Raw genomic sequence first — 13,964 nt, forward strand, 5'->3', positions numbered from 1 at the left:
GTGTATATGTTTGTATATATGTGTACATATATACATACATATATACTCACATATCTACATATACACATAAATATTTTAATGGGGGTAGAGAGGCGAATATTATTTAGCTTTAGGTTTCAGGATTCATGTTATATTATTGCATTTCTTGGTTTCAAAGTGTCTCAAAGTTGTTTTCTCTAAAATTTAGTTGTATAAAATTTACCCCCCATCTCTCATAAATTTGATCTACAGTAGTATATACAATGCTTCAAAAATTTCTTCAGAAGGTAATGTCATTTTTTTTTTGGTCACAATAACATTCAATTATAATCATATTACATCTGTTTTGATATACCCCAATATGAGGGGCCTCTTTTAACTTTTGTCTATTATGAAATTAGAATATTTATGTATGTTTATATATGTATATATGCAGGTATAATGTATACATGCACATACATTCCAAATATACACATTTATGCATTATATGAATAACAATTCCATATGTAATATATATTCATTAAGGTGCAAACTAACAGAAATATATTTACAAGAATAGCATCAAAAGTAAGCTGGTCAAGTAAATACTAAATTGTTTTTTCTCTGTCTTTTCTAGATGGAAATGACAAAATGTAATACTCATGAGTTACTGGTTCCAGTGACAGACATCTTACTCAAAGGCAAAAATTTGTAGGATGGTAGATTTTACATTTTAAGCGCTCCTGACTTCACATTCTGAACCAAGTGGTCTCTCTGTCATGAGCATCTTCATCTATGTTAGGTTCGGTGCTATTGGGATTTTTATAATTTACATCTTTCACCTAAGAAGAAGTCAATCTGTGTATCAAAGAAGAACTCTTTACAAATGAAGAACTAAACAAAACATTAGGAGCTTTCCTATCAATAATATCTTCCTGAATATCCATACGAAAACAATTTAAGAGACATTCTCTACATTTTCTTTTCCTGTATGGGAGTAAACAGTAGTTGTATTGGACATAGAAAATGCCTCCTTCATCTCAGGAAATATACTCTACAGCTTGAAATTTAGGATTGAGCACAGGTCAACTGCTTTTGTTTGTTTTATACTCCTATTAATGAAAAAGAGAATGATTTCTAAGGACATAGCACTGGGGCTCTTTTTTCTTTTTCAGACTGGACTGGGGGTCCTGGGGAACTCCTTCCTCTTGGGTCTCTATACCATCACCTTCTTCACTGGTCCCAGGCTGAGGCCCATTGACTTGCTTCTCACCCATCTGGCCTTTGTGAATGACTTGGTGCTTCTCTCCAAAGGGATTCCTCACACAATGTCTACTTTGGGACTCACCAATTTTTTGGATGATGTGGGATGTAAACTTATCTTTTACTTTCACAAAGTGGCCCGCGATCTTTCCCTCTGTACTACCTGCCTCCTGAGTAGCTTCCAAGCCATCACGTTAAGCCCTAGAAACTCCTGGTGGGCAAAACTTAAAGTTATATCCCCAAAGTGTATTGTCTCATTGTTTCTCTTGTGTTGGGCCTTCAATCTATTGAAAAATATCATGATTCTTGCAATTATAAAAGGTCCACTGGGAAACAAAAATATCACTGATGGACAAGATTACATTTATTGTTTTGCCCCCTTTCCACCTCCACTTAATATTGCCATACATCTTCTCACAGTCTTCCTTCCTGACTTATTGTGTATAGGACTCATGTTGAGAACTAGTGGACATATGGTCTTTTTCTTGCATAGACACCATAAAAGAGTGCAGTACATTCATGGTAACAATCTCACCCATAGTGTTTCCCCAGAGACCAGAGCCACCCAAACAATCCTGTTGCTCGTTTTCCTGTTTGTCTCCTTTTACTCTCTGAATTGTATCTTAATATTGTGTATTCCCAGTGGACAATCTTCCTGGTTCTTTCACATCTCTGCCTTCCTGGCTGCCTGCTTCCCAGCTTGTAGCTCTTTTGTTCTAATAGTCAGTGACTCCCATGTCTATAAAAATTTCTTGACACTCTGGGAAAAGATGATACAATTCTGATACAGCTTATGAAATTCACCTAACCCATCAAAATGGCTAAAATCATAAAAGAGGAAAATGATCAGTCTTTCTTGAGCTGCATGAAATCAGGAACAGCAATAAAACCTTGGAGGTATGGATTTGTTAGGCTGTTCTGGAAGGAAATTTGGAACTATGTCTCCCAAATAATTTGCTAGTAAACACTATTTAATCCCTCTATACCAATACTAGAGTTATATTCCAAAGAGATAATAAAGGAACCTGTCTGTACCGAAATATATCTAGTACCTCATGCAATAGCAATACCAAACTAGAAACTACATGACTTTCCTTCCTCGGGGTAAATGCCTAAAAATTGTATGATATTTCATGTTTCTATCATTCATCATCTCAGATGATAATCCATTAGAATCCATCAGTTTTCAAAGTCTTTCCTAAAAAGAGCACCTCTCCCCTTACCACAATAATAGAATACAGTAATTCAGATCTCATTCGACCAGGCCAGAGTGTAGGTGGACTAACCCATCCCTCTTTTTGTATCCCATGCTTCTCTCAATGAAGTGCAAATTCACATCGTCTATTTTGTCTGATTTGTCACATTGTTGACTCATAATGAGTTTCATACTCACATATTTTTCATATGAACTGTTGTGTAAGCATGTTTTCCCTCTTCTGGGACTTGCACAATTGGTTTTTGTCTGTATTCCATTTCACTTAGGTATAGGAACATATTCCTTGCTTCTAACTGTGAAGCCTGTGCTGGACCTGTCCATGATGAATTTGTGCAGACAAGGTCTTACCTTGACTGCCATTCAGTCAACCATGAGGAGGGCATTGGTAGAGTATATCTTAAATGTATCTCACTTACAGTGAATAAGTTTTTAAAAACCATTCTAAAATAGATTCTTCACACACACCACACACACACACCTAGGCATACACACATACAGAGTCATAGTCACCAAAACAAGGGGAAAAGGATGAAAAGCACAAGTAACTAGAAGAAGGTATTTGACAGAGAGCACAGACATCCGGTTACAAAATAAAAAAAACTAAATATTGAGTAAAACTTCCTTGTGCTTTCACAACCTCTTACAACAAGACTTAAGTCAAGAATCAAATGGGATTGAGCAGCCTAAAATCAAAGGACACTTTCTCAAGATTATGTAACATGAAGATGGTACAGCAGCTCTATATGATGGAGATGATGAAGACTCAGAGTAATCCTGGGTCTACTCACTGCCAGGTGGCTTTGAACAAGTCACTTTTGCTTCACTAGCATCAATTATGAGCATTAATGTAAGATTGTTGAATTAAGTGAACTCTAAGGAAATTCTATGACAGAGGCCGTTGGCTGCCTGTAATGAGACACCTCCTCCTTGGCTGAATTTCTCTTGCTGTCATTAATATCTAGAAAGTCTATTCTGCTCACCTTTCCCTGGTTGGATAATGAAGAAGCAGAAAGGATCACACCGTTTACTGACCATTGGAAAAAAAAAAAACATCACCCCAAGTAACGGGTTGCTTGAGATTAGAGACCTCCACTTTAGGGATTTTTGGAGAACCATTTCCAAAAACATTTCTCACTCCACCATGATCTATGAATTACTCTTATCAAAAGATACTTGTATTGTCCTATGGCATCAAATTTCTGTCCCTCACTCCTGTTTTCTTTGCGATTCAGATTCATTCTGCTGAGTTGGAAACCACTTTTCCAGAGTAGACTTCATTGTCAGTCCTTCCCTGACCCAACTCAAATTCTGTCCACCTCCGCCCTTCATTGTATACATCACTCTTTGGAATCTATTCTTACCAATTCCCTTTTGGTTTGGAAATCGTCTTTTCAAACTCTCCATTTTCTGACACTTTCCTATTTCTGGATTTCTCCTCAAAGACACTTCATCCCTCTGCAGACTTTTCACTGCTGGACAATCCTTCTCTTAAACATTGTAACATCCAGAGTGCCATTTTTCAGACCCTCAATCAGAAGTCTCTCCTCTTTTAACATGCACCTCATCTCTCCATTATACTATCTGGATAATATTTTTTTTCTAATATCCAAATCTCTAAATTACTCTCCCTCCTTTTTCTTGGAGTTAAGTGTCTGGCTTAAAATCTACTCTTCTACATCATACTGAGGCCCCTGGCCTTCTAGCTCATCGTCATCCTTAGCTCCCTTAATGCCCAGCTCTGCTCTACCTCAGCCAGTAACAGAGGTGATCAAAACTCAGACTTCATGAGTACTCAAAACTCTTCTTTCACTAGAACATTGAAATTCTCTTCTAATCAAAATTTTCTGTCCTATCAGTTCTCTTAAGCTTATTCTTTACCTTCATGACAAGCTCCAACCCTATGTGTTAAAGGAAAAAAGATTGCTGGATTTGAAGTATAAAGATCTGAGTTCAAATTTCTGCCTTGGATTATGGTTTTTAATCCATTCTGCTATCCATCTTTGTTTTTTGGGAGAATTCATCCCATTCACATTCACAGTTATGATTACTATCTGTGTCTTTCCCTCCATCCTCTTTCCATCCATATATGCTTTTAGTTCTCCCTTCTCCCTTCCCCTCCACAAGAGAGTTTGAATTTTTGACTACCACCTCCCTCTGTCTTCCCTCCCTTTGTTCGTTCTGCCTCTTTTTTACTCCCTCATTCCCTTACTACTTCTTCCCTCCCTTTTACCTTCTCCTTCCTTGTCTTTCCTCCTTCCCCTCCTACTTACACAGCTAGTTAGATTTCTGTACTTAACTGAGTTTGCAATTCCCTCCTCAAACAATGCTCATCACCCTCCCATATTTTCCTCTACTGTAATATATTTATGCCTCTTCTTGTGATGTAATTTACCTTTTCCTTCCTCCTCCTTTTCACATCTCCTGTTACAATCCCTTCACAACCTTAAACCTCTTTTTATCATCACATCATTACTTTACACCTACTCTCTCTGTCTAGGTATATCCCTTTTAAACATCATAAGAAATATATAATTCTCAAGATTAGCAGGTATCATCTTCCCTTATAGGGATGTAAACAGTTTGCCCATAATGAATAACAAGTTTTTTTCCCCTCTGTTTACCTCTTTATGCCTCTCTTGAGACCTGTGTTTGAAGATCAAATTTTCTATTGATCTCTGTTGATCTCTGACCTTTTCATCAGGAATGTCTGGAAGTCCTTTACTTCATTAAATATCCATCTCATTGCCTAAAATACTATGGTCAATTTTGCTGGGTAATTGATTCGTGGTTGTAGTCTTCAAAAGTTTTATATCTTTAAATGGTACATGAATTAAATAGAGAAAGAGGAGATAGATGAATTGGGCATTCAACTGAAAAAGCTAGATAAAGAAGAAATTGAAAGTCTCCAAGTAAATACCAAATTACAAATACTGAAAACTAAAGGAGAGATTAAGAAAATTGAAAATAAGATAATTGCAGAAGTAACAAATAAAACTGAGTTGGTTTTTACGAAAAAAATAAAATTGATAAACATTTGGATCATTGGACTAAAAAAAGAAAGAAGAAAACCAAATTAACAGTATCAAAAATGAAAAGTGTGAACTAACCTGAAATGAGGAGGAAATCAAAACAATAATTAGAATTAATTTCCCCAGCTGAATGCCCATCAATTTGACAATCTTAATGAAATGAATGATTATCATTTTTTAAATATTTATTTTAGTTTTTGACATTAACTTCCTCGAAATTTTGAGTTCCACATTTTTCTGCATTCTTCCCCTCCCCCCACCCCATAACTCCTTGCATTCTTATTACCCTTTACCTCAATATGCCATCCTTTGTATCACACCCTTCCCTTCCCTTATCTCTATCTTTTCTCTTTTCTTGTAGGGCAAGACAGATTTATATACCCCATTACCTGACTTTTTTATTTCCTAGTTGTATGCAAAAACTATTCTCAACATTCGTTTCTCATACTTTGGATTCCAAATTCTCTCCTTTCCTGGCACTCCACCCACACATATATACACACACATATACACATATATATATACATATATACATACATATACATATATACATACATATACATATATACACATATATATACACACATATATGTACATCAGTGTGTTTGTGTGTATGTGTGTGTCTGTGTGTGCATAATCCCTCCAACTACCCAAATACTGAGAAATGTCTCATGAGTTACAAATATTATCTTTCTATGTGAGAATGTAAACAGTTCAACTTTAGAAAGTCCTTTATGATTTCTCTTTCCTGTTTCCCTTTCCATGCTGCTCTTGATTCCTGTGTCTGAGAGTCAAATTTGCTACTCAGTTGTGGTCTTTTCATCAAGAATGCTTTAAAATTCTGTATGTCATTGAATGACCATTTTTTCCCTTGAAGTATTATACTCACTTTTACTGGGTAGGTGATACTTGGTTTTAATCCCAGTTCTTTTGACTTCTGGAATATCATATTCCAAGCCCATCCATCCCTTAATATAGAAGCTGCCAGACTCTCTATTTTCCTGATAATATTTCCACAGTGCTCAAATTGTTTCTTTCTAGCTACTTGCAATGTTATTCTCCTTGACCTGCAAACTCTAAAATTTGGCTATGATATTCCTAGAAGTTTCTCTTTTTGGGTCTCTTTCAATATTTATTTTGCCCTCTGGTTCTAGAATATCAGGGTAGTTTACGGTGATAATTTAATGAAAGATGATGTGTAGGCTCTTTTTTTGAACCTTCTTTTCCACTGGCCTAATTCTGCTTTTAAAAGCATTCTTCTCATTGGCCTTTTGGACCTCTTCTTCCAATTGAGTTAGCCCAATTTTAAAGGTGTTATTTTCTTCAGCATTTTTTGGGGTCTCCTTTAACAAGCTGTGGACTCGCTTTTCATGATTTTCTTGCATTGCTCTCACTTTTCTTCCCAATTTTACCTCCACCTCTCTTACTTGATTTTCAAAATACATTTTGAGCACTTCCATGACCTGAGACCATTGCATATTTATTTTGATTATATAATTATAATCAGATATTTTATATCTGATCATAAGCATTGTTCTTCCTCATCCAAAAGGATGAAAGAAAATACCTTCTATAGTCTTATGTTCTTTTCCCTTTTGGGAGCATTTTCCAAGCCAGTTATTTGACTTTTGAGTCCTTTGTCAAGAGGAAGATATACCCTGGGGACTGGTAAGTTCACAGTTCCTCCAAGGTGGCACCATCAAGGGAGAGGAGTTTATTCCTCTCCTGGACTCCACACTGATCTAGGAGCAACCAAAAAGTATTCTGCCCAGAATCTGAGAGTAGTGGATTTCCTTCTCCACAATGGCCTCTAGATCTGCCACTCCCCAGGAACTATTAGCATTGTTCATCATATCAACAACAAAACCAACAGAAACCACATGATTACATCAATACATGCAGAAAAAGCTTTTGAGAAAATACAACACTCATTCCTACTGAAAACACTGGACACTATAGGAAGAAATGGAAGTTTCTATAAAATAATTAGCAGTATCTACCTAAAACCATCAGCAAGCATTATATGCAATGGGAATAAGGTAGATGAATTTCCAATAAGGTCAGGGGTGAAACAAAAATGTCCATTCTCACCACTGTTATTCAATGTGCTACTAGAAATGCTAGCTTTAGCAATAAGAGAAGAAAAAGTAATTGAATGAATTAGAATAGGCAAAGAAGATCCTAAGTTACCACTCTTTCTAGATGATATGATGATATACTTAAAGAATCCCAGAGAATCAATTAAAAAACTATTTGAAACAATAAACAACTTGGGTAAAGTTGCAGGTTACACAACAAACCCAAATAAACCTTGTGGATTTTTATATATTACTAACAAAGCCCAATAACAAGAGATAGAAAGAGAAACCCTTTTAAAAGCAATGGTAGAAACTACAAAATATCTGGGAGTATACCTGCCAAAACAACCTGAGTTGTATATGAACACAATTACAAAACACTTTTCACACCTATGAAGTCAGATCTAAGGAAGTGGAAAAACATCATTTGCTCATGGGTAGGCTGAGCCAATGTAATAAAAATGACTATCGTGTCTAAATTTGTGGACTGTATCATATGAATCAAACTACCAGACAATTATTTTTGAAAGCTAGAAAAAATATCAAAATTCATCTGGAAGAACAAAAGTTCCAGAATATGAAGGGAACTAATGAAAAGAAATGCTAGGGAAAGTGGCCTAGACCTATGAGATCTCAAATTGTATTATAAAGCAGCAATCACCAAAATCACTTGGTACTGGCTAAGAAACAGAAGGGTAGTCCAGTAGAATAGGTTAGGTACTCATGATACAGTAGTCAATGAATATAGCAATCTACTGTTTGATAAACACAAGGTCCCCAGCTTCTGAGTTAGAACTCGCTGATTGCAAAAAAAAAATTTCTGGGAAACTGGATAACAGTGTGGCAGAAACTGGGAATAGACCAATGCCTAACATCGTACACAAGAATAAAATCCAATGGAAACATGATCTAGATATAAAGATTGATATCATAAACAATTTAGGGGAGCAAGGAATAGCATATTTATCAGATTTATGGAGACTAGAGAAACTTTTTACCAAAAAAGAGATAGAGAACATTATGAAGTGCAAAATGGATGTATTTGATTACATTAAATGAAAAAGTTTTTTGCACAAACAAGCCCAATGCAAGCAAAATAAAAGGGAAACAGAAAACTGGGAAAGAATTTTTGCAACTAGTGTCTGTGATAAAGGCCTCATTTCTACAATAAACAAAGAACTGAGTCAAATTTACTAGAGTACAAACCATTCCCCAAATGATAAATGGCCAAAGAATATGAACAGGCAGTTTTCAGAGAAAAAAATTAAAGCTATCTACAGTCACATGAAAAAAAAATGCTGTAAATCACTATTGATTAGAGAGGTGCAAATCAAAACAACTCTGAGGTTGTTTGATTAGTCAATCACACCCAGCAGATTGACTAACATGACAAAACAGAAAGATGATAAATGTTGAAGAAGATATGGGAGAGTTAGAAGACAAATTCATTGTTAGTGAAGCTGTGACCCACACATTCTGGAGAGCAATTTGCCCACAGGGCAATATCACTTCTAGGACTATATCTCAAAGAGATCATAAAAATGGTTAAGGGTCCCACATGTACAAAAATATTTATAGCTGCTCTCTTTGTGTTAACCAAAAACTGGAAATCAAGGAGATGCCTGTTAAATGGGAATGACTGAACAAGTGGTGGTATATGAATGTAATGCAATATTATTGTGTTGTAAGAAATGATGAACAGGATGACCTCAGAGAGTCCTAGAAGGAATTATATGAACTGATGCTGAGTGTAAGCAGCAGAACCAGGAGAACTTTGTACTTACCAACAAATATAAGGTGCAAGGAATTTTTGTGGCAGACTTAGTCCTTCATAGCAATATAAGGACCTAAAATTGCCCATTTGAGTTTTGAGGCAAAACGATTTCCATATCCAAAGAAAGAAGTGTGGAATTGGATCACAGAATGAAGCAGACAATTTTGTTTTGCATTATGTTTTGTTTTGGTTTATGGTTTCTCCAATTCATTTCAATTCTTCTATTCAACATGATTAAGGGTAAAATGTATTTAATAGGAAAATATGTGTAGAACCTATATAAGATTGTATGCTATCTCAGGGAGGGAGTGAGGAGTGTGGGGGGAAATAGCGGGAGGGAGGCAAAAAATTTAAGATATATGGAAGTGATTGTAGAACATTGGAAACAAATACTCAATAAAACAATAAAAAAAGAACAAATTTCTGTCTTATTCCCCACTATCTGTTTGACGATGGGCAAATGAGTTAATCACACCAATTGGAAGTGTATTCTGTTACATGTTTAGAAATAGAATTTCAGTGTAATCAATAACCTTATAAGAGAATAACTTATACAATATTTTGAATTACCTTGAAAGTCAGTTTTGCTTAGGTTATCATTTGCTTTGTGGTGCATGTCCTGAATTGCAAATAGTTTTCTTCAGAACTCATTTGATATTCAGTGATCTCTGTAAAGCACTTGGAATTATTTCCTACATAAATTAACACACCTTTCACCAAAATTAGAGTATGATTAGCATCTTTTATATCAATTCATTTTGTAATTGATACTTCAAAGAGTGTTATTACCTGTGTTTTAATGTAAAGATTAGATCCTTATGAGTCTCTTCTCCTTTTGATGTGGGAATTTATACCAATTAAAGTTCAACATATTGAAACTGTAGTTCTATGTAACTGAAGTGGAAAACTTTGAAATGAAGATTTTTTGAGAAAGCAACAAGATCAGACAATTAATCTGTAGTTTAAAAGAGAATTAAAAGTTCTTTGGAATTCCAACTTCTGTGGTACTTTAAAATAGTTAGCTTGACTGGAACACAGAATAGTTTGAAATAGAGTGGGAAAGGGAGAAGAGAAATGTTGCTTCTTCAAACTAAATGTAGCCAAGCCTAGCTGAGTGGAGTAAGACAAGTACCGATGCTCTTGTGATGACCTGATCTGATTGGATGAAATCCCCCTCCCTTCAGAAAGGCTTGTTGGATGCAAACAAAATTAGAAGGGAAACAGAAAACTGGGGAAAATTTTTTACAACTCATGTCTCTGATGAAGGTGTCATTTCTAAAATATATAGAAAAGTAGGTCAAATGCATAAGATTACAAGTCATTCTCCAATTGAAAAAATATGAATATGCAGTTTGCAGATGAGGAAATTACATTTATCTATAGTCATATCAAAAGAATGCTCTAAATCACTATTTACTAGAGAAGTGAAGATTAAATCATACCTATAAGACTGTCTAATATGACAAAACAGAAAAATTATAAATGTTATACATTTTGTAGGGAAATTGGAACACTAATGCATTACTGGCAGAATTGTGAATTGATACAACCATTTTGGGGAACAACTTGTCAAAGGGCTGTAAAATTGTACATTTCATTCCATCAAGTGACACCAACACTGGATCTATTTCCTAAAGAGACCACAGAAATTGGAAAAGGATCCACATGTACAAAAATATTTATAGCAGCTCTTTTAGTGATGTCAAGGAATTGGAAAATAACCAGATGTTCATCAATTGGAGAATGGTTGAACAATGTGGAATATAAATGTAATGGAATATTACTGCTCCATAATTTTCTTTCTCTGTTTTGTCTCTTCCTGGTTTAGGTATCAAAACCATATTTGTATCATAAAAAGATTCTGGAAGGACTCCTTCTTTTCCAGTTTTCAAAAATAGTCTATATAGTATTGGAATTAATTGTTCTTTAAATATTTGATAGAATTTGCTTTTAAATCCATTCAGCCCTGGAGATTTTTTTCCTAGGGAGTTCATTCATGGCTTGTTAAATTTCTTTTTCTGAGATGGGGTTGTTTAAGTATTCAATTTTCTCTTCTATTAATCAGGGCGATTTATATTTTTTAAAGTATTCATCCATCTCATTTAGATTGTTGAATTTATAGGCATAAAGTTGGGCAAAGTAATCTCTAATTATTGTTTTAATTTCCTCCTGGTTGGAGGCCATTAGGGCTCCCAGAAGTTCAAGTAAGTGACTTACAGACATTTACTTTGAAGGCTAATAGTCTTAGGAGCTGTTGTGGCTGATACCTGGGGCTCAATGTCTTTCACTCACTCAGCTCCACTGGTCTTCCACCCTGGGCTGCCACAAATGATTATATTATTTATCATTATATAATGTGCACAAGTATGGTGGAGATATTTATGATTCATGAGCCCAGGAAATAGAGAATGTTATGACCATGGCTCCTGAGATACTAAGAAAGAATAAAAAAAGAAAGAATAACAAAAATTCACCATACACACTAAAATCCATTTTACTTACAACCCTGCAAGAGTCTCGTCATCCTAATGAACAAAATGGCTCTAATGTAGCTCTACACATGTAGTCACCCTTTCAGAGTAAAACCAGCAATAATGGCCCAAAGTCTTTTCCACAGCTGTAGGAAGTTTGAATATCAACTAGCACACTGTTCCACAGGTGTCTTACCCTAACTCCCAACAGAAAGAATCCAGGCTAGCCTCAGGTCAGAACTTTTAACTATCTCACTCCAGTGCTTCAACCCAGATAAGCACCTTGAAAAACCCACTGGATTTTAGTGACTCAGAGTACCCTATTCAATTGGGATTCCCAGGAGATTTGACCTATCAAGTATCTGCTCTAACTGCCCTATTATATTTTGAGTTACTCTCCTCAAAAAAAAAAGAACTTGCCTTACTACCTTGTCATGTGTTCCATGTTTCCTTGATCTTCATTATTATTACCTTTAACCTGTGTCTAGACACATCAGATATATTAGAAATATCCCATATCAGGGATCACAACTGGACCCTGAGAGTTGAGGAGTAGCCATGTAAAAATGTGGACATAAGACCTGAAAGCACTGATATGGGTTGAAATGAGTTAGTCAAAACCAGGAAAAAAAGTTAATTCCTCTACAAACACTTCATTGCAGTTGTATTAGAAAATAAAATCAAAATCATAAACATTAACAGATGAGACCAAACTATACCTGCTTGCAGAAAACATGATAGAGTATCTAACTAATTATACATATATATATATGCATATATATAAAATACATATAGACACAAACACATATATATTTGTGTTTATACACTATATATAGTAAATATATAGAAATATATGTTTATGTATATATACATATATTTAATATATATATATATATGAAAAATGAATTGTCAGTCCTTAAGTGCCATATAAAGGCCAACTTGTCATATTTTTGCAGTTTTTACAAAACCTATTCCCTAGAAAATCAGTGAAGAAAACCAATGAATATTCTCTTATGGACTTCCAATAAATATGTAAAGAATTACGGAGGAGTGTTGATCTCCTATAGACATCCCTCAAACATCTAAATTGGTAGTGGATGGAACAATGATTGAGAAGCACAAAAATAAACACTAGGATCTCCTACATTCAATCCAGTGCATTGAAGGAAGATATCCAGAACTCACTACATGCTTAGAGAAGGATAATGCCAGAATAGGTAGTTGACAATACAAGTTCCAGTCAACAGACTGAATCTGGAAGGATTTCTGAACTGAGACATTAACTAAGTGTTGGAAGCCAGCCTAAGACCTGCATGTGTTCTGAACAGAACCTACCAGGAGGATTCAGAAGCTAGATTCAACCCTCTTTTAAAGAAAGCCTATGGAATTCAGGCATTTTTATGTTACATTTGCAAATTAAGGTAACTGAGAGACAGTTGCTCTCTTTGGCAGCAAGCTCAATGGATCAATGGCTTCTCTTATTTACCAAAGACAATGAGACTGGGCTTTGTAGCTTTCATGAAGTTTTGGGAAGTACAGGAGAACAAAAAACAGAATCAGGTAGGAGGAAAAAACGATGCAATTGGTTCCAACGTAGACAGAATCATGAGGGTAGGGACAATATCTATGATTATAAGAAACAGCTCTCTCACACCCACATGGGAATAGTAATCACCTCCTCTGTCATTAAAGAGTGTTAATTTATGGGACCCAACTGCATCCTAAGGACTAAGGATATTAATCCCAGAAGAGAAGGCTCCCTGGCTTCTGGTGGGTGTGGGTGATCAGATCCTCCTCATTTCTAAAATGACAAGCAAGGATGGACAGTATACCTTGTGGAAATGTACTAGGGCAGCTTGGAGGCCTTTAAAACTTGCAATTACACTTCATAGAATTTTCTAGGACCTGAAAGTGTGAGGGAAAACAAGTTTTATTTTGAGCAAACTCATGGGAAACTGAACTCCTCTGAGTTCAAGCTTGGAGACAGTGCACCAGACTTCTTGATATCCACCTATGTTCCTCAAGGACAACAGATTTCTTTGATGACAGAACAGAGCAGTAATTATCAGGCAAAGGAAACTTCTAAACTACCTATGCTGGTTGGTGTGTTCATCTTTTGTCTTGAAAAAGACCAAAACTCCAGAGAAATGATGACATGACTGACATTTGACTTTG

The 13,964-nt window shown here is 35.5% G+C and overlaps 1 protein-coding gene across 1 annotated transcript; it reads left to right on the forward strand.

The window, feature by feature from the left end:
- The first annotated feature begins 1,088 nt into the window (after positions 1 to 1,088).
- LOC140507513 (vomeronasal type-1 receptor 1-like) lies at positions 1,089 to 2,006 on the forward strand. The gene has a single exon (XM_072615578.1). The coding sequence runs from the start codon at positions 1,089 to 1,091 to the stop codon at positions 2,004 to 2,006; it is 918 nt and encodes a 305-aa protein (XP_072471679.1).
- The last annotated feature ends 11,958 nt before the right edge of the window (positions 2,007 to 13,964 follow it).

This window comes from Notamacropus eugenii, chromosome 5 (assembly GCF_028372415.1).
Source record: "Notamacropus eugenii isolate mMacEug1 chromosome 5, mMacEug1.pri_v2, whole genome shotgun sequence".
In the NCBI taxonomy this organism is placed as follows: domain Eukaryota; kingdom Metazoa; phylum Chordata; class Mammalia; order Diprotodontia; family Macropodidae; genus Notamacropus; species Notamacropus eugenii.

Bases quoted from the DNA above. Each gene is read 5' to 3' on its own strand.
- LOC140507513 (XM_072615578.1), top strand. From the start codon at position 1,089: ATGATTTCTAAGGACATAGCACTGGGGCTCTTTTTTCTTTTTCAGACT.